At 40.5% G+C, this 21,956-nt stretch overlaps 2 protein-coding genes across 3 annotated transcripts in view; one reads left to right on the top strand and one right to left on the bottom strand.

Moving 5' to 3' along the window:
* The window catches only part of cep350 (centrosomal protein 350), a 34,531-nt gene extending 25,285 nt beyond the window's left edge, over positions 1-9,246 (bottom strand). For both annotated transcript variants that reach the window (XM_085447470.1, XM_085447471.1), the window contains exons 1-8: positions 8,920-9,246; positions 6,657-6,745; positions 6,477-6,520; positions 6,236-6,341; positions 5,920-6,085; positions 3,838-4,442; positions 3,614-3,727; positions 3,264-3,392 (exon numbers count right to left, since the gene is read on the bottom strand). In XM_085447470.1, coding sequence (XP_085303596.1) covers positions 3,264-3,392; positions 3,614-3,727; positions 3,838-4,442; positions 5,920-6,085; positions 6,236-6,341; positions 6,477-6,520; positions 6,657-6,732 — 1,240 coding nt within the window. In that variant the 5' untranslated portion in view covers positions 6,733-6,745; positions 8,920-9,246. The remainder of the gene's footprint in view (positions 1-3,263; positions 3,393-3,613; positions 3,728-3,837; positions 4,443-5,919; positions 6,086-6,235; positions 6,342-6,476; positions 6,521-6,656; positions 6,746-8,919) is intronic.
* Positions 9,247-10,657: 1,411 nt separating this feature from the next.
* The window catches only part of cacna1ea (calcium channel, voltage-dependent, R type, alpha 1E subunit a), a 117,485-nt gene continuing 106,186 nt past the window's right edge, over positions 10,658-21,956 (top strand). Inside the window, exons 1-2 of the mRNA XM_085448725.1 lie at positions 10,658-10,736; positions 11,041-11,134. The gene's annotated coding sequence lies outside the window, so the exon portion shown is untranslated. The remainder of the gene's footprint in view (positions 10,737-11,040; positions 11,135-21,956) is intronic.

Consider the following 21,956-nt stretch of genomic DNA (forward strand, 5'->3'; position numbering starts at 1 on the left):
TTTTGCAGTACAACCAAATCCCAAAATGGATATTGTCCTCCTTGCTTTAGTGACACAGCAGGTACAACACTCTCAGCACAAAAGCAATGTCCCTCTATCTGAAATCTCTAGAGCACCCTCCACCCTGAATTCTCGTGAAGAGCAGTTCCCGGTAATGAAGCTGCACTTCTGCTCACCCAGCAGCTGTTTGTGCAGGGTGAAAGAGCACACTGAACCTGGCCACAGATCTAAGAGGGCTATTTATAGAGTCGTGAAGGAAAGAGAAGAAACCACGAGACCAAAGCGAGCTAGAACACAAGATAAAGATCTTTTACGGCTTTTAGGGTGTTTTTTTTAACATCGTTTTCATTTCTGCCGTGGAAAAAAGAGGAACTACATGAAACAGGATGCCAGTTAGAGTCAAAAAGCTGAAGTTGGTGTCTTAACCTTTAGTAAGCTAATTCTGCACCAATAGCTGACAAATCAAAGGGCCATTACCTCAAAGCAAGGTTAGTGGGTTATCCATACCATAATGTAGAACACTTTTAATGAGGATAGATTAAGCTCAAACGGTGACCAATCAGATCTCTTAAAACAAGAAATCACACAAAAACCAAACATGTACACAGGAGTCTATTATAAAGAGACATAATGAACAGCAGACAGACAGGTATGTGACAGCTGAGACAAACTTGTCTGTCCCACCCTTTCAGTTTCGCGCTGACGAAAGAAAACTTCCTTCCAAACCAGTTCTCTGAAAATGTTGCTGCCTTTACATTCTTGATTCATTACAGCAGCTGAGAATAAGATTTTACCATGATAACTGTAAATTAAAAAAACAAAAACAAAGTGGCACATCCTTTGTCACTACAAAAATAATCATTTAGCACTCTTTGAGCAGTAATAGGACACTTTGGTCAGGCAGACCTTAACATTACATTCTAATTATTGAAGATGGATAACAATCAGACACATTAAATGTGTACTTTTGATGGCAACTTATTGAAGGGGTGAAGCTCTGCGATGATCAGGTTTCGCCAGTGTGTGTGGGCACAATTCTACTATGCTGGTGTCTGTACGCTACTAGCTGGCCACAAACTGCATGTCACAAATGCTGGACATTTCTTGAGAGGTTCGAGTCTTAACACTGCACCAGCAGCCAGCAATACACTGCCACACACACACACACGCACATGTTAGAGACAACTACAAAGATCAAAAGAACACACTAAATACTAAAGCACAAACACTTGCAGGATGTTTGGGCAGGCTGCTTGCACGTAAACAACACCAATTTAAAAAAACAGTAACATTACTCTGATTGTGTACATGCTAGCCAAAAGTTTAATATTTGAAAGCATCGAAATCACTACTCAACTGAAACTCAAGTGTGCTGGGTAAAGCAACAACAAGAACATCTATGAATACATACAGTGGGGCAAAAAAGTATTTAGTCAGCCACCGATTGTGCAAGTTCCCCCACCTAAAATGATGACAGAGGTCAGTAATTTGCACCAGAGGTACACTTCAACTGTGAGAGACAGAATGTGAAAAAAAATCCATGAATCCACATGGTAGGATTTGTAAAGAATTTATTCGTAAATTAGGGTGGAAAATAAGTATTTGGTCACCTCAAACAAGGAAAATCTCTGGCTCTCACAGACCTGTAACGTCTTCTGTAAGAAGCTTTTCTGTCCCCCACTCGTTACCTGTATGAATGGCACCTGTTTGAACTCATCATCTGTATAAAAGACACCTGTCCACAGCCTCAAACAGTCAGACTCCAAACTCCGCCATGGCCAAGACCAAAGAGCTTTCGAAGGACACCAGGAAAAGTATTGTAGACCTGCACCAGACTGGGAAGAGTGAATCTACAATAGGCAAGCAGCTTGGTGTGAAAAAATCAACTGTGGGAGCAATCATCAGAAAATGGAAGACATACAAGACCACTGATAATCTCCCTCGATCTGGGGCTCCACGCAAGATCTCATCCCGTGGGGTCAAAATGATCATGAGAACGGTGAGCAAAGATCCCAGAACCACACGGGGGGACCTGGTGAATGACCTGCAGAGAGCTGGGACCAAAGTAACAAAGGTCACCATCAGTAACACACTACAACGGCAGGGAATCAAATCCCGCAGTGCCAGACGTGTTCCGCTGCTGAAGCCAGTGCATGTCCAGGCCCGTCTGAAGTTTGCCAGAGAGCACATGGATGATACAGCAGAGGATTGGGAGAATGTCATGTGGTCAGATGAAACCAAAGTAGAACTTTTTGGTATAAACTCAACTCGTCGTGTTTGGAGGAAGAAGAATACTGAGTTGCATCCCAAGAACACCATACCTACTGTGAAGCATGGGGGTGGAAACATCATGCTATGGGGCTGTTTTTCTGCCAAGGGGACAGGACGACTGATCCGTGTTAAGGACAGAATGAATGGGGCCATGTATCGTGAGATTTTGAGCCAAAACCTCCTTCCATCAGTGAGAACTTTGAAGATGAAACGAGGCTGGGTCTTCCAACATGACAATGATCCAAAACACACCGCCCGGGCAACAAAGGAGTGGCTCCGTAAGAAGCATTTGAAAGTCCTGGAGTGGCCTAGCCAGTCTCCAGACCTCAACCCCATAGAAAATCTGTGGCGGGAGTTGAAAGTCCGTGTTGCTCGGCGACAGCCCCAAAACATCACTGCTCTCGAGAAGATCTGCATGGAGGAATGGGCCAAAATACCAGCTACTGTGTGTGCAAACCTGGTAAAGACCTATAGTAAACGTTTGACCTCTGTTATTGCCAACAAAGGTTATGTTACAAAGTATTGAGTTGTATTTTTGTTATTGACCAAATACTTATTTTCCACCCTGATTTACGAATAAATTCTTTACAAATCCTACCATGTGGATTCATGGATTTTTTTTTCACATTCTGTCTCTCACAGTTGAAGTGTACCTCTGGTGCAAATTACTGACCTCTGTCATCATTTTAGGTGGGGGAACTTGCACAATCGGTGGCTGACTAAATACTTTTTTGCCCCACTGTATACAAGGGAATAAAGGTACATAAGAAACGTTGTATATACTTAGAGTGCAGACAGGAAATGAGCAAAGCAAAGAAATGAGAAAGTACCACAGAGATGGTGCAACATTTGAGGCTCTTGGTTGGCAGCAAGTTCACTGACCCGTGACAAAATCCTGCCAGACTGTTCCACTTGCTTAGCTTTCCCACTGTCACTAATTAAAAATAGATCAGGGGGTGGGTTTGCCCACACATAAAAGAGGATTATTGTACCTGGTTTTGGATTTAGGTCAGAGGCAGGGGCAGCTCTGTGGACCTTCCTAATGGTTTTGGGAGGCCTCCTCTCTTTGGACCTGTCTGCTCTCTGTTCCCTCTGCTGTTGGTGCCTGTGTCTGGTGCTCTCTGAAGACATAAAAGACATACAGAGTATAAGCTATAAAGCCAAACAGACGGGGACAATTCTAATATTTCAACATCTGGGATATTGTAAATCAAAGGCTGTGCATAAATCTAGATTTATGCATAATCCAAAAACATTTAAATTAACTACTGTTTTCAATAAATCTGTTGTGTTTCAAAGCTCAGACAAAAACATCATGACATGAAGAGTGTTTTGTGTTTACCAGCAAACTGCTTTGACAGGTCTCTGTAAAGTTCTCTGCTGAGGTTATGGAAGTCCTCTTCCTTCCAAACTTTCCCATCAGGAGTCCGGATCTTTGTCTCTGTACTGTTGAAACCTGTGAATAAAATGATGGTTTAAATAAAACACAGCATCATGTTCCCTGCCATACAACTCAAATCTGTCAGAAAGGTTGAAGATGATGAACCAATCCTACAGTGGAGATACCTTTGTATATGGGAGCAGGTGGTGCAGCTGCTACTTTGCGTATTTTGGCTGCCGGCTTGTTGCTTGTACCAGCATCATTAGTCTCAACAAATGTGGCTAAAGGCTGTTCCAGATTCCCCATCAGCTTCTCCCTCTCTGCAGCCTCCTCCAGATGTTGTCTCTGCCTTCGAATACGCTCTTTGAGTTTCTCCAGCTTGTTGTCGGGTTGATGTCGTCTTAGGTTTTCCAACCGCTGGGAAGCTGAACCAGGACTGGTGGATGGCGTGCTGTCCTCTTGTCGGAAAGAGCCTGGGGTGGAAGCAATACATGGGCTTGACTGTTGGCTATCCATGCCAACTTGTGCTTTGGGGCTGCTTTCCTTAGTCCTTATGCTATCCAGGGCTGGCTGGTCATTGAGGTAGCGCACCTCAGTGCTCTCCCGAGCTGAGGAGCGTGTGCTGTCTAGGTCCTTGTCAGCCTCCTTGTCTATGGTGTGTTTCTGGTAGACCAGCTGGCTGGGCAGAGAATCTGAGCGGGGAGGAGAGGATGGGTACAAAGACGCTGGCACCAACTTCTGACTGTAGGCCTCTGGCTGAGAGGAAGGATGTGGTGGTGGGGTGGCCTCTCTGGACACAAATCAGATTACATGGGATCAAGAAGAGGATCAAGATTTACTTTTAATTCATTGCTCACCGAGTTTACAGAAGAACATACTTACTGGCGACCATGGGTTATAGAAGGCTGGAAAAATGGACTCTACCAAAATGTTTAATGATGAAAAAGTGAAAACCTTTGACCACACTAAAATAATGATTTGGATAAATTCATTTTTAGTAATAAATTTTAACACTACCCGCAGTGCACAATGAGATCGTATGTGATGCTTTCTACGTATCATGGACCATTAAGTACATAGCAAAAAAACCCAAGTCTGATCCATCTCCTTCCACTTCCCATACAATATTGATACCTACCAGTCAGTGTTAATACTTAATGAGTTAATGAATTAATCATTATAGATGTTGAAGGACCAGCATCAGGCTTGACTTAGTCAATGCTTTCCTAACACTGTAAAATAAAATGTAAAAGATATTTACATCCAGTTACTGGATGTAAATAAAGACACTGCTCTGACCTCAGTGTTAGAGTAACATCAGACTGCATACTGCTAATTTCTCCTTTTTCTGCTTGCACTGAGAGTACACTACACACACACACGTACACACACACACAGCATTTCAAGTCAGGCTGACAAAGTGAACATTAACTGAGTTGACGACAGGTTATGTGACCGTAAGTGCAACAGAAGATTCCCAGTAACAGTTACATTGTACATAAACAGAAAAGGTGAGTAGGAAAACATCTTCGTGGGAAGTGTTACCGTAAGTCACCTGACCCCACTCTGCAGTGACGTAGAAAATTATTGCAAACATACAAAGAAAAAGCTGCTGGTCCCGCAGTTCAGTCTTTGCTGTTAGCATCTTCTATTCTATGCTGTTTCTCACACTATGGTAAATGGCCTGTATTTGTATAGCGCTTTACTAGTCCCTAAGGACCCCAAAGCGCTTTACATATCCAGTCATCCACCCATTCACACACACATCCACACACTGGTGATGGCAAACTACATTGTAGCCACAGCCACCCTGGGGCGCACTGACAGAGGCGAGGCTGCCGGACACTGGCGCCACCGGGCCCTCTGACCACCACCAGTAGGCAACGGGTGAAGTGTCTTGCCCAAGGACACAACGACCGAGACTGTCCGAGCCGGGGCTCGAACCGGCAACCTTCCGATTACAAGGCGAACTCCCAACTCTTGAGCCACGATCGCCACACTAGTAACATACGAGTAACTTATGCACTGTATAGTACAAACACACACACACACACACACACACACACACACACACACACAGCATTAACTAGATACCATGTGCATCTCACAATATGTCACAACTCCTCAACCATTTTGGGCTAGAGAGAAAATTCAAATGGTTCCAGAAAGATGAGAATTATGTTATAATTTTATAGCCAAAAGCAGCCAGGCGGCTTTGTAAAGGGTAATCGAGGTTTCATGAATGCATTTTAGTTCATTATTCGTACCTGTATGAGGCCAGCGGTTCCCTGAATTCCACGCTGTTGTTTCTTCTGACATTTCTGTCCTGGGTGGTATTTCTCAAGGGGCTACGTGAGCTGCTCTTTTCTGGGCTCTGCTGACTTCGACCTCTGGGCTTTGAAGACTCTCTGATGTCATCAACTTGTCGTCCATCTATCATAGAGAGCAATCTTATTAAAAATCATTACAGAACTCACAAGTGACCTTGTATTCAGACTGTAGTATACCAAAATAAAAAAGGAAAACCCAATTAGCCATACTACAATTTACAAAGAACAAGTTTTATATCTTAGAATAACCCACCTCTGTGGTGGGCCCTAGAGGATTTCTTCTTGTTAGAGTCAATGACAGAGTCCAGGATAACTCCTGTTCCTGGAGCTGCTTGTATACGATTTTCTATGTGCCGCAACTACAAAGAGGAAATACCATTGTCAGACTGCGCACATACTGCAAATTCAATTCTGCTTCTACAAAAAAGACAGTGATTTAGGAAGAGCTTACAAAAAGCACAGTTTCAACAGAAAACCATTTCAGTTGTACTTACAGCAACTTTGGACTGAGCCAAACTTTTCCATGCAGCTGTCAGCTCTGTTAAAGTGTAACAGTGAAGATAAAATGTAAATTCCAAAACCCATATCACCCATTTAGGTTACAAAAAGTCAAATTAATTCGTATTTCAAAAAAACAAAAACACCAAAATTAAAAAGGAAATTCTTCTACACACCTGTGCCAACATTATGATCAGAAAGGTGCTGAGCAGAACTTTTAAGAGATGCCTCAGTCCTCCTGCTGCTCCTCATCTCTCCCACTCACCTGCAGTTAAACAAATTACCAAATATATTACTGTAAGTGAGATCCACACAAAAACCAAACCAAAAATGTTGACTGAAACCAAAACAAGGAACAAAGTACTAAAAACAACACTGAAACAAGTCAGTGACAGACAAATAATGATTTAAAAACATGAAGCACTACAGTTCGTACCCAACATATTAACAAGTTAAAATGCAAAGTAGTCATGGCTCGGCAGAGGTATGCAATTTGTCACACAGCAACAGCATAACTCTGCTACTCTGCCATTTAAAACTGGTTCTACAGCCTCACATTCCTAAAATGTAAGCACAACTCAGATATGTGATGTTTACTCAAAACACCTGTAATGCTAGTCACATGTCTGCTTTAATGGTAGGCACTGCATATATCAAGTCTGTTAGCCGTTTTATCCTGAGTAGGAAAAAGTCTTCCTCTACAGCATTAATGGTTGCCAATGTATTCAGATAATTACAGCACAGATCTGTGAGAGTCAAGTCTAGTCAGTGAGACACTTAAGGGTGTTTTGCACTAACATTTAACACTTGTTGAGTCATGAGGAATTCTTGAGAAGTCATGCCTTTGCCTCATAACAATCACGTGACACAGCCCTGGGGCGAGATAGGAAAAAAGAAGAAGAAAACTAAATCCACTCTTCTTCAGTGGCCCTCCCTGTTCTGTTATCAGAGCCATAAACAAATTACTGATAGGATACACTCGACTCTATTAAAAGACTGTTTTCTACCACAGACCGCTGTATTTGCTGTTGTGCGAATCCAAAACGCCACACAAAGAGCAGCTAAACTCTGAAACATTAAACTTTTTGTAAAGTTAGTAAATTCAGAAGGAAATGTCATTTTGCTGGGCTGTCACGTTCACTACGGAAATATGCTGACGTTGGCTGAGTTTAGAAAAACTGCACACCCCAGCATTTGTGAAACACTCTCTTTTTCTTTTACAAGTTTAACCCAAATAACAGGGGCATTACAACCAAAGTGAACTTATTCTGCCGATGACCTTAAATGTAAAACCCAGAGAGTTTAAAATATTACTGTATACCTGAATGATCCTGTATTCCTGTATAAGGGAACACACTGCTTTTAGACATTTGGGACTTCTAAAGTTTGAAAACGATAATATATTGAGACCCCAAACTTCCAACAGAGAAATCAAACTCTTTAGCAACATATCAATGGAGTAAAGGAGGATACTCTGTGAGAATTTAATGACAAAAACACTTTCACCGATAGACTGGAGGTGTTTCCACCACTAAAGCCGTGTAAAATCCAAGATGGCACATAACTTCTTCTAGTTAACCGATTGACGCGGCTTTCAGCAGCAGCGGCTCGGTGCTGCCGCACACGGGAAGAAACTGTATTACAAAAACACTAACACCGACTTGACTGCTGCAATGCAGCTTCACACCACACGTGTCACTAGTGTGCAAAAGGTTACTTAACAGCACCTCAGTCGTTCAGCAAGGAGGAAATAATTGGCCATCTTCGACTTTACATGAGCTGTATTGACTTAAGCGTAAACCATCAGGACTCGATCTTAGTTGTGTTTTTGGTTTCTTTAGAGCCACCTGGAGTTGCATTTATGCCGCCGAATACGGCGCCGATAAGTTTACCTTACCTTCAAATAAAAATATCATCTAGTTGTAAAACGCTGAGTACCCAAAATAGACGAATTCAGACTGAGCGCATCCGGAGATACCCAAACGCTATCTGTAGTCAGTATTAACAGCACCCCTATTATTATCGATTCTGTTAAACATTAACTATGCGAAACAGGAAGTGATAGTAATGTTAAAAACCTTTAAACTGTTCTGTAAAAGAATATAGCTAACAGTATCCAGGAATTATTCGCTCAAGCAACGGGGCAACAAAACTAATCGTATATCTCGTATTGGGTGTTAACTTAGAACCCACGGTATTATGGATTTTACATAATTATTGTTTTTAATAATAACTATGTTAAGTTGTCCAATATACTCTGCGTGCGCTCAAAAATCACGTTTGTAACTCCATCCGACTTAAAGATGAGGTACCGCGTAATGTCTTCGGTCCAGTGAATAGTCGGAGCCCCAACTCGAAAGAGTGAATAATAACGCTAGCTAACTAGAAAATCATGATTGTACTTGGCTATTCCAGCTTTAGGAGAGTAATAATATGTACCTTCAGTGAAACGATCCGGTGCGTCTAGATGTCCGCATTTATGTCGATATCCTCATGATAAGAAAATCCAAAGTTCTCCGGGTGACTTCTTCAGTTTCGTTCAGCTGTATGTTTGCTAACGTTAGCATCAGCTAACGATGTGGAAAACCAGTGTCAGTTAGTTAACCAGTGTCACTAAGCCAGCAACTTTTTTCTACATTCACCCATCGCTTCAGAGTTAGTCCAGAGAACAACGTCTCCCGTGTTTCGCTGTGAGATTCCTTCAAAGAAATGTCGCCACCCGCCTCCGAGGTCGCCTTTCCCGGGTTACTATGATGATGTTTCTCAACAGTGAAACTGGAGTATCCAGGACGTGTAGGTAACTGAGACACCGAAATCTCGCGAGAATTCAAACCCGAGAAACACCGGTAAAAGCCCACCTCCGCTCCCATGGCAGCAGTAATAATAATAATTATAATAATAATGATTAGAAACATACCTGATATACTTGAAGTGTCTGAAACTTAATTTAATGAACCAGTTTGATTATATTAAATCATAAAGTCTAAAAAGCAGCTGTACAAAAAACCCCAGATTATTTCACAGAATAACGAAGAAAAACTAAAATCTGAAATGTATTTTCTAAAAATACTTTAAAAAATGAAATAAAAACACATCTGAGAATCGAAGGGCATTAAAACCAGAAAAGACTTCTTAACTCAAGTTATTTTTGCCTATGTGAAGCTGGACGACACTGCGTCAAGAGTTCAATGAACTTCACCAACATATCAAAGAAAATTTTTTTTTTTACTTGTTCCAGAATTATGTGGTCAAAATGAGCAGCTGGAGAGAATGGAGACAGACTGTGGGAGGCAGCTGAGGCTAAATGTGTGTGTACAGATCAGACAGACTGCACACACAATAAAAGGGCCAGCGACTGTTTCAGGTACACAGCTCTACATGACGTATCCTAAGGTGTACTCAAAATGGTAAGATGTGTACCTAATAATTTAATCACAGTCAAAGCATGCTGGCAACACATTTCGAGGGTATATGTGTGTATTTTCTTTATTTCTGCTTTTAATGTGTACATTACATCAACACGCCAAATAAAGTTTTTATTTATTTATTTATTTATTCAGATTAAATTTAAAATAGCTATTTGTTGAAACGCAGTAAAATATTGTGCATTACTGTAGCAGGATGGGCAGAAATCTTTACAGTGAAGTCGGGTTAATCACTTTTTACTCATTGCCAGACAAAATAAGAGAAAAAGTCTTTGAAAGTTTTTGTAATTTGTAACAAATTTCCCACGCGTGGGACTAATAAAGGTTGTCTTATCTTATCTTATCTTACGTCGGATTACATCCTGCGAAACTAACCTCAAGCACTCAGTTTTATTGTGTTGATTCGCCTGTTTGCACAAGTGTGACAATAGATGTATTGAAAAGACCAGGTACTCCCTGAGGCTTCAATCTTGGCATATAGGCTACACCCATGAATATTTCAAAGCTTCCTGAACAGCTAGTCAAGCCGCACAGCACGGCAAGAAGGATAACGCTCAACATATGTGCGATTACTGCCCCCTTGCGGCTCGATTGTGTATTACACACAGATATAAACTGCTGGTTGCATGGCGTCACCGTGAATGCTCCACTTATTCAAGAAGTTACCTCAGCCCACTTACCTTACGTTCAGCTCATTTAATTCACTTTCCCCCCTCGATTGATTTTTATTGTAGGCCACTCAGACTTGGCGATTGGTCTCTATGACAACAAATGAAGTGCGCAGAGAAAACTGGACAGAATAGTTTGATGATCTGTTCCCGGTGTTAATAGGTGAGTCATAAATATAAAAAACTGTGCAGCAGAGATTGCCATGAAGGTAGAAATTCAGGTTTCCAGGTTATGGCTGCTCGTTAGACAAAACGGAAAGCAACAAGTAAGCAGCCGTGCTTAATAACAGATTACGAGTACATTTTCTTATTGAAGTAAACAAATTGTCTAAAGGCTTTAATTAACATATGGAATATTTAGTATTTTCAGTAAAGATTTGCAGCTGGCAGCTGCTCCATTTCCCCGGATACCCTCTCGGCAAATAACCTGACACGGTCTCTCTCTCTTTCTCTCTTTCTCCGGGCAGGCAGGATAGTACGTCGGACGTGGTCGTGTCTGCTGCTACATTTTCATTTTGTCTTGAAAGGTGAACGAAATGGAAAGGAGTTGTTTCTTTGTAGGTAAGGAATCCGGCGTTTTTCCTCGTCAAACAGGTGTTAAGTGAGGGGGGGGAAGCAGTTTCGCGACTGCATTCAGCTTGTAGCCTAAACCTTTTGCTGGCAGATGTTATGTTTGTGAAAACCAAAAAGAAAGGGTGCAGAAATCCCAAATGAGGAATATCTTATCAGTATTCACTGATGCTGATTAATAGCAGACAAATCGTGGATTGTGAAGGTGTTATGTGATGTGACTTGAAAGTAGAATTCATTTGCTGATTGGATCTCGGCTAATTAAAGTATATACTACAATTCAACATAAATTAACTTTAAAAATATTTTTGTGTTATATATTACATGAACGTGATATGCTGTATGTCTTTTTCTTTTCTATATTTCTTTTTTGGCAGGAAGCTTTTTTTCAAGTCCACTCCCTTTGCCATGTTTGCATACGTATCATTCAACAACGTTATCCAATTAGCAGCGTGCTAAGACCATTACAGCGCCCCAATCACTCTTCACTGTGGCTTTTACCAGTGTAACAGATTGACAGGACAGTGGAGCGAGTCATTAGAGTCACAGGGATGCAACAAGATTCAATTCAGAGTGCCAGAGTAGTTGTCAGTATTAGGACCATGTGGAAGCAGGCTTTAGCCAGGTCCTGCTAATAATTTAGTGGACCTATACCAGATAATGATAAAAAAAAATTCTAGGAAAGAGACTCTCTCTCGCTCAGTCTCAGAGGCTGTGGGAAAACAGCCATCATTACCTCAAGGAGGAGGAATTAATTAAAGTAGAGAAAATCGAGAACACATTTGCTGCAGTGAACAGGAAGAAAGTGTGTCTGGCATGTTGTTCCTGAGGTTTTACCTTCTAAAATGTAATTTACTTTCCTCAATCACTCCTTTCGCTGCCATACGTTTCTTTGACTTGAGACTTTGGGGATGTAAGTTTGTCATCATCGTCTTGAAAGAAGAACCCGTGTTGAGACCTGTTGCAGTACAGTCAGATAAACTAATCCCATCAGTCTGTTTTCTAATGTAACTGGAGTTTCACAGTGGAGGAAGAGGCAATCTGAATAATCAGTGTATGCATTTTAAATGACAAGCTGCTAACACTGTGCCATCTTCTTCACTTGAAAGATGTCTTTGTCGTGAGCCAGTGCCAGTTATTTCTCCCATTGCTGCCCAGTACTTCAGCAGGCAAGGTCATAACCTTTAATTACAACTGATCAAATTATTTTATTCAGACAAGCCATTGCTTAAATCAATTCTTTCAACTGTCTTCCTAAATTGTTTCATCATGACACTTGTCAATTTCCTTTAACTGGACTACGTTAATCCTTTCTTGTCAACAGCTCTGATTGTCCTGATTGAATAACACCGCTCTACTAGGGGGTGTAAATTGGTTTTCTTGGTGTATAAATTAGTGCCTGTGATCAGCACCAAACTGAACCTAATGAAACCTCTTGAACCCATTTTGCAAGACGAGCTGTGTGTGTATTGTACCACCTGCTTCACATTTCCTGTGATTCATCTTAAGTATTTTTTTTATATTATTATTTTAAAGAACAGCGTAACCAGAGAAAGGTTGCTGTTAATTCTGCCCTCGTAGGCGGGTCTCTAACCGTAATGAATTTTTAATCTCTAGACTAGGATTTTACCTCTTTAAATACAGCGAAATGAAAACGAATGGCAAATACATATGCAAGTGAAGAATGTCTCTAATCAAGTGTACTGAAAAAAAAAAGAACAAGACTCTTAGCCGGCTATAAAATTCTGAGCAAGGAATGATTGGATGGAATTAAATCTAAGATACTGCCTGATAACACATCAGTTCACCTTGGACAAAAGAACAGCTCGAAACAGGAAAAATAAAACTATGATTTGAGGCTTCAGACTGTCCCTGGTCCAGAGGCTGGCGACTCAAAATTGGTTCGTTTTTTCAGACACTGCTCGCTTTGTGTTCATACTTTGAACCACTCGTGCACCATCTTTGGGTCCTGTTTGTAGTACATACACTAATGTGGTTCTTCACTCTGATAAACCGGCGTGGCAGAGCACTAACATAAAGCCGATGTACTTTTCATTCAGATATGCCCAAATGTGACCAGTTTCCAGTAGTGAGTCCCATTTTCTCCAGCAGAGAGAAATAAGTGTTTCTGGCAATAAATCCATGAACTGTATTGATTTAATTTCATCCCAATGTTCAGAGTGTTGCAGCTTGGTTATGAATCCGAGGGACGCAGATTTTTCCACGTTTAGTTTATATTTTTGTTTAGAATGGCTGCACATCTTCTTCTTGTGGATACATTTTGCAGAGGCTAAATGTCAGCAGTGTTAGTGCCATGTGCTCTTTGTGGACAATTGTGCGCACAGCGATATTGTGCAGCAGACTGTTCCTAATAAAAGGGCGGATTATGGGATGCAAACCTTTAAAATGATTTCCAAAACATTTCAGAGTAAATTCCATCAAAGCTTTTTATCTAGTGTGCAACTGTAAACCAGCGACACTGCAGATTCATTTGTTTATACCAAAAGCAGCGACTTCTTTCGCTCCTTACGCTTCCTGCTGCAAGCTGTAAAATATGATTTACCTGTAACGGTGAGGCGCTATGTTTATAGCTTTCAGTGATTTTATAAGACCTGGGGCTCTGGGGTTTCTCACGGTGGTCCCTCACAGACATAGATGACAAAGAAGTGTAATCTTTCTTGACCTCTCTGCATCGAAACATCATGAAAGATGGATATTTCCTCTTGTGATCGTTTGTTGCTTCATTAATTCATAAATACATTATTAAATAAAGTTGGCAGGTTTTTTAGATTCTAATATTCCAGCCTTTGCTCTGCTCCCTGAAGCCTCTGAACCTTCCAGTGATTAGAGCATAAGTGTGAAGTGTTCCTATTAGTGATCATTACTGATCTAAAGGGTCACTATTGCATAATGGTCTTTGCTAGAAGGTCATGATAGCAATAGGATCCCTCTGAGAAGCATCTTTTCATCTTCTAATGGCTCTGTGCTGTGGAATATGTGGCTTCAGTAAAAGACATAAAACATGATCTAAAAGAATATTATTTACTTTTAGAGTCTGTGTGCATATCAAGAGTCTAATCTAAAGAATAATAGTGAAACTGATCCACAAATACAGTTACCCTGGGTGCTGTCAAATGTCCCTGACTCTGGTTTCCCACAATTTGATCTATTCTAACCGAGGTCTTACAGAATGAAAACATGAAACTTTAATGAACCCTGCAGGAAAACCGGGCCATGACTATTGCAGAATAACACATCATATTGGTAGAATGAAGCAAAGAAACGTGGAATAAAAATACAATTAAACTCAATGGATGCATGAAATAAATGGCAAGTAGAGCACCGTGCAGACTCGGAGTAGTAAATATTAAATGGCGGCATCTGAATGGAAAGTGTGCAAGCTGCATGCTGAATGACAAACATAACGGCGCAGACAGCACATGAAACAAAAGGGAATACGTGCAGGACCTGGTCAACACCAGAGCAAAAAAGACCAGAAAGGACCAGACGGTAATGGATTTTATTTCCAATAAGTCCACAGAAGGCGCTGCATGACAAAAACAAAAAAGAAAAACCCATCATTACATATCTTTCATTTTTTTCCCAAATACAGAGGAGCTGAATTAATGATGCAGAGACAACAATAGAGGCAGAGGGACATTTCTGTGGGTGTGAGTTGAGTTGGCAAAGCACAGTGGAAAAAGTTTATCTCGTTTACATATTATCTGGCCTCCTCTGTTATTGTGGCCTCAGCTGGAAACTGTGCATTACTTTCATAAGTTTTAAAGGTGGACAATATTCTGCCTGTCACACTTAACGTTTGCATGTTTTGCTGCTTCTAAGGGCTCACTAACTGTACCACAGCGTGTTACCGAAAGCTGTAAATCTAATATGTAAATGTTGGCACTGCCGAATGCACTCAGTATAATTTAGTGCAATAATATGCAGTGACTGTATTTCAGATAGAGCAGCTGCTCAAAGTCAGGGGCTAGCTGAGACTGAGGAAATTAGACTTCTGACGCAGTACTTTCACAGTGTGCACTTTTCTCCAGCTCATACAGCATTTAAGTGTCAGAATTTGTCCGTCTCTGCAAATTTCAGCTGGTTTTTGTTGTTCTTGTATAAATCCAATAAAATGTTTTGTTTGCACGTGAAATATTATTGCCAACTGGGGCCACTGCTGGTGGCTTTTATCTCCTTGTGGAGTTTTCCTCAGGCGTTGTAGTTTTATTTAATCTCATTCCCCTTTTGTACTCTCAATGCTTCCCTTAAGCTTTCTCAACACTGACGCTGAATATCCTGAACCTCAACTACCAACAAGATGGTTATTTTCAGCTGGCTGAAGTGTTGCCACTGATTTTTCCCTCAAACATACTGCCCATTAGTTTCGGATGACATAACGCTTCCTGAAGCATGTTTGGTTTGGCCGCTTACCAGGCTGACACTCCGGCTGGGTGGAAGGATATGGTGAAATATGAGGTGCAATGAGGCAGTTGTGTCGGCTAATGGGGGCAGCAGGTGTGAGAAGGCTTCTCGCCTGCCTCAGCCTCTCCTTCACTCCTCATTATGAACCTGGAAACACCTGGCTTTCCAGCAAAGACCGTAAAAACTGTTTGGCCCCTGTAACAATTTCATTCAGTTTTAGTGAAAACTAACTTTTTTTTTCTTTTTTTTAATCTGACGCTAAGCGACCGAGAAGTCATCAAAGGCTGTGAACAACACATTAGCTGTTCATGAAAAAATTCTGATTATGGGAGTGAAAGCTGACTGAGTACAGCCAGTCGACGACCACCTTTTAAAAGCTAATCTGAAGAATTATATGAGCACACAATCAACTTTCCTGGCTGTAAGGTTTTGATAATTGTGAGGGGGAGCCACAGTGCAGTGGAGCCTTGATGTTTAAGTATGACTTGCAGTGTAGGTGTTTTCTAAAGCGTTGTGGTCAGTGCCTGTCTTTGGGTTGGTGGCATTTTTCTGTAATAATGATCCTAATAATGGTTACATTACAGAGCTGGCTTACATAAATGTTTCTTAGAAGTCCAGCCTGTTTTTTGTTTTTTCCCCTGATGATATAAAAGCAGGGAAAATTTGATGGATGGAAACAAATGACTCTCTCTTAATTTTATTTCTGTCATTAATCTTCATTCTGACTTTTTATGACAGCTGTAAATGGCAGGGTGACATTTTAGGAGCCATTTGGCTCTACCTCGAGCAGCCGATTAGCTTAGATCAACATAAAACTGGATTCAAGCAGCTAAGCTAACTATCCAAACATCACAAAGCCTCTTCCTATGAATATCTGTAAGCAACAATGGGAAAACATGAATTAATAATCAATCAAAGTGGAATAACTTGTGTACCTTAGAAAGCCCAGGGTAGCCATTTCCCCCTGGTGGGCTGTGAAGGTACTGCAGACAGGCCTCAGTAATAACAGAAATTCAGTTTAAATTCATTACTGTGCAGCTACATATTAATGCATTTATTCATATAAAAAAAATCAGTTCAAACTAGTAATAGGAGGTGGTTAATTTGTGATTACTGCTCTTGTTTTGAAGTTTGTGTCGTAGTGACACGTGGGTCACATTTCCTGTATCACTTTACTAGAGATGGACCGATCCGATATTACGTATCGGTATCGGTCCGATACTGACCTAAATTACTGGATCGGATATCGGAGAAAAATAAAAAATGTAATCCGATCCATTAAATATCACGAAAGCACCTCACAAAACTTGCAACACGCCGTAACTCACCTCAGAAGTTAGCACGTCGGAGCAGTATGCATCACGTGATAGAGCGGCTGTGGCATGCGGGACCTGTCGGTGGTCTGGATAGCATGTGGAGCTTCGCTAGCAACCCAGCATTTCATCTCCGACAAAGTTATCCCGAGAGAAGTAAAGCAAGTGTGTAAGTCCATCTCTGAATGTTTGTAAAGCATTCCTGCATTAAGCTTAACGAGCGACTGCCTCTCGCTCTCCGGCTGCTACTTCAATCATGAAACTGCTTAAATGATCAGCTGATCGGCTTTTCTGTGCGAGTCCGTCTCTCTTGTTTGTTTTTGGTCCACTTTGCGCCAGAAAGAGGAAACCAGCGGCTGAACAACAGCAGCACGTTTAAGCTTGATCAGCTGTTGTTAGAATTTATTTAATATTACTTTCTACACCAGGATCTTTTTCTACGTAGCTGACGGCTGGTAACTGTGCAGGGGCGGATCTAGCAAAGTTTAGCCAGGGGGGCCGATAGGGCATGAACAGGGAAAAGGGGGCACAAAGACATACTTTTCTTTCTTATTCTCATTTAAAATGTCGAGCTTTTAATAAATAATTATCTGACACCCAAAGTTTTAATTTGATGTAAAATGAATAGAAATCAATTACTGTATATAGTGACTATTAAGTCTAATATATATACCCTAGTAAGCTATAGTACTTTTTACTTTGGGAAGGTACCATCTGTGCAGTCTGCAATTTTGTTGAAGAAAGATGTTGAATCTATTTAATATTTCTTGAAAAATAATTGATTTCTGTGCATTTTCTTTCACACTGCATCAAATTAAGGTTGATTACGTCGATTAAGCATCATGAGGTGGCGTGTGAGGGGTGGTTCCTTATTTTTTATTTATTTATTTTTGTTGTTGCTGGGAGTTGGAACCCTATTAGTTAGGTTGCTTAATATTTACACTAAGTACTCTTTAAAATACCAGAATAGGGAGGATGGTGTAGGTTTAAGTTTATTAGATTGATCAGTATTGCTGAACTATGAAATATTTTTTTTGTATACAGGTATAACAGAACAGCTTTAGTGTAGTTGTTGTTTTAAACTTGAGTATGAACTTGCAGACTTGCAAAATGCAGCAAGATATTTTAAAAAACAGTTTTGTTGATTAAAAAAACACTATCGGATTCATATCGGTATCGGCAGATATCCAAATTTATGATATCGGTATCGGTATCGGACATAAAAAAGTGGTATCGTGCCATCTCTACACTTTACATGAGTAGTATTAACAACAAACAGCCAACAGCCTGTGTTGTTGTTTGGTTTTTTTTTTTAACAAGCATTTAGATTTTTTATTTTCTTTTTTGATTAGAGTAAACATTTCAGATCGTGTGGGCCCTGTGGGATTTTTATTTATTTATTTTTTACGTAGGATCTACTCCGAGTCTTCAGAATTCCTGAATTTATGAATGACTGCTGTGCAGATACTTGGAAGTTTACTTGTTTCTTTAAAAAAAAAAAAAGAAAAAAAAAGAGCCCATTAACAGCCTAATAAGACACTGATGGGTATTGATTAAACGTATATCAATATCAAAATATACCTTTAAAATAGATCACAGGTGTCGAACTCCAGGCCTCGAGGGCCGGTGTCCTGCAGGTTTTAGATGTGTCCTTGATCCATCACAGCTGATTCAAATGGCTAAATGACCTCCTCAACATCTCTTGAAGTTCTCCAGAGGCCTGGGAATGACCTGATCATTTGATTCAGGTGTGTTGACCCAGGGTGAGCTCTAAAACCTGCAGGACACCGGCCTCGAGGCCTGGAGTTCGACACCCCTGAAATAGATGCAACGTGGTATCAGCCTGTTCCTGTAACTCTTCACAGACTTATTTTTCCAGTTTTTGTACAATACATTTAAATCCAACTCAAACTATTTTAGAGGAGTGCAAAGGCACTAAGGGGATTATTTAGGGTGTCCTACTCATATCTGTATTTTTTATTGATGTTTTAAAATCTCATTGTATCTGTATTGTATCTTGTAAAAGCAGATGGTTGGCGCCCATAAAAAAGTCACTTTAGAACTGGATAACCTGTAGCTCAAAAACCAGATAGACAAATATGGTGTAAATGGCCTTTCCCTCACGGAGCAGTAGATAGGCACTCACTGTTTGCTGATGAGGCCTGGATTGACTTAAAGTAGCTTTGTGCTTTGGAAATGTAAAGTCAATGTTTATTGTCATATATTTCTTGCCATCATCAATTTCTGTGTGAAATTATAGCTCTCACCCTTTGGGAGCTGCTATTTTGCACTCTAGTATAAAGTATATTTATCTTTTTAAGAAAACTTTTTTGATGTCTTGTAAGTGTTTTTAGATTTTATTTTATTATGACCGACCACAAAAACAGTGCCTTTCTGAGTGCAAGTTTTTGTGTTGTTGCATTTTCTTATTAATGTTGCTGTGAAACGTCATCGAGTATCATGCTCAGTTCTAATTGTCTCAGTGTGAGCATCTGCATAAATTATCTTGCTGTGTGGGCAATCCTGTTCAGCCAGTTTGAAAACATAATTTGCTAAATGGATTCTGTAACCAGCAGATCAATGACAGTTCTCCTGCCATATCTAAGGCCTCCCTACCAGGAACTACACAATGGGCAATAGTATGCATAAGCAACTTCATATATTTGTGTATATACATCATGTACTTTTGCTAAGATGGGATGACTTTGCACTAACTGCTTTCTTTCTGTTTTCTTTCTTTTTGTGTCAAAGGCTCAGTTTATATTTATTAAGCACTTTGTTCCCATCAGTTTCACCGTTTCAGAGCTCCAGCTTTGTTATTATACATCATTAACTCCACAAGGAGCAGAAAATTGAAGATGTTAGATGTTACAAGCACCGTGAGTCAGAAACTATAAAAAAATGCCTGACTGTGTGCTTTAAAAAGAAAAGCTGTTAATGTGTGCTAAAGGCATTGATTGATAATTGATAGGTCTTGCCAATCAATAAAGACCTCCAGGAATTTGATTTGATTCTGAAACAGCACTTCCTTTCTGTTGTGTGTGTTTTTACGGAGAGAGGAGGATGAGCGGCAGCATTGTGGTTTAAAGATGCTCTGGCACGTGACAGTTAGTGTAAGAACTGAACATTGTTACCGATTCTACGTAGTTATAACTGTAACGTGACATTCGACGTGACATGTCATCAACTCTTCTTTTGATTATGTTGCCAGATCAAAGCACTTTTGATCATCGGGAGTTGTTGCATTTTGCATTGCAATAAGTTGCACTAGGTTTCATCCTGTTCAACAAATAGTCTCGGTTCAGATCCACCGCTCTGTTGAAGCCCAAGTTTTCCACAGAAGAGCTCAAGTGCCTCTTCAGTTTGCTTGGCAATATTAACAAACTCCCTGCCACAGATTGCTTGGGCACCCCTGGTCTGGCTGAAGCCAGAACACACAGAGCAGACTGTTTAACCAAAATGTGGGTCACATCTGCTTTTTTCCTTGGTCCACATTTGACCTCAGCAGACAGTGTTGACTTGTGGTCTGCTGCCACACCAAAATGCAGTGCTGTGCAAAAGTCTTGACTCACCTGGAAAGTATCTGATGGCAGTGGGTTTTTTTAGCATGACAGTGATCCCAAACAGACTGTCAATGCAGTAACAGCAAACCTGAATAGGAAAACACACAATGGAACACTATGAGACATGGATTGGCCTCCCCAGAGCACGTGGATCTCAACATTACTGAAGCAGTATGGGATCATTTTTAAAAGGTAGCCAATGTTCAAAGAGCTTTGAATGTCCTTCAGGAAGCCTGGAGAACTGTTGCTGAAGACAAGAAGGCTGCTTTCATAGAGTTCATGCAATGCTGAAGAAGAAAGGTGGTCATACCAAACACTGACTTTCAGGCTCCTTAGAATATTTTAAACTCTGTTTTTTATTTTCCTTATTTACTGTATTTCCATGTATGTTTGCACATTAATATAAATCGCTGCTCCTTGTCACAATTTTCCAAGCAAAATGTAAAGAAAAGAGAGGAGACTTAACACTTTTGCACAGTATAATATAAGCCATGTCAGGTGACATGAAATTGATGCTCCTCCCCCCCACACACACAATTTCTGTTATAATAATGGATTGCATTTATATAGCGCTTTTCGGGACCCCTCAAAGTGCTTTACAATTCCACTATTCATTCACTCTCACATTCACACACTGGTGGAGGCAGCTACGGTTGTAGCCACAGCTGCCCTGGGGCAGACTGACAGAAGCGAGGCTGCCATATCGCACCATCGGCCCCTCTGGCCATCACCAGTAGGCAGCAGGTGAAGTGTCTTGCCCAAGGACACAACGACCGAGACTGTCCGAGCCGGGGCTCGAACCGGCAACCTTCCGATTACAAGACGAACACCCAACTCTTGAGCCACGATCGCCCAAATATTTAATGGTTTTACTCTGAAAAACATCCCTAAACAATTTTTTAGCATATAGAAGTTGCCTCTCTGTTAGAAAGTGCCCCCAAAATAAAGAAAATCTATCTATCTATCATTATAATATATAATGTTTGGGTAACACATGGTCCCAAAGACTCCACACCTGGATTCCCTTGGAGAAGAAAGATGTCAACCAAGTTTTTCTTTTAATGATTCATTCACTTTGGTTGATTAATTTAATATTTACCAATTTTGGGACAGCAAATAGAGTTGTAAACATCAGTACTTTATTTCCTTTTAAAGTTGATTAATATATAAGCTAAAAGTGGAATAATGACAAACAAGCTACAGCAGACGATATCTGACAAATTTCCTCCAAAGGGAAACATCTGGCCCTTACTAAAATTTCCCAAAGGGGACACAAAGGGGAGCAGTAAAGTGGGATTTAAAATAAAATAAAATTAGCTAAAAGACGGTAAGAGAGAGAGTATATTGTTAGACTTTGTAACAGTGCAGCTAAACAGCATTTGTACAAACACAAACAGCAGCTGACCCACTTCCATTATCTCTTGCTGAGTGGAGACAGTCATCCTTGCCTCAGGAAAAGATAAAAGTTCAATGCTTAATTTGTTGTATGTTTTGACACATTTCACTTCATGT

This window comes from Copadichromis virginalis, linkage group LG23, assembly GCF_057382275.1.
Source record: "Copadichromis virginalis isolate Kocher_CV1m ecotype Utaka linkage group LG23, C_Virginalis_male_GT1.1, whole genome shotgun sequence".
Lineage (NCBI taxonomy): Eukaryota > Metazoa > Chordata > Actinopteri > Cichliformes > Cichlidae > Copadichromis > Copadichromis virginalis.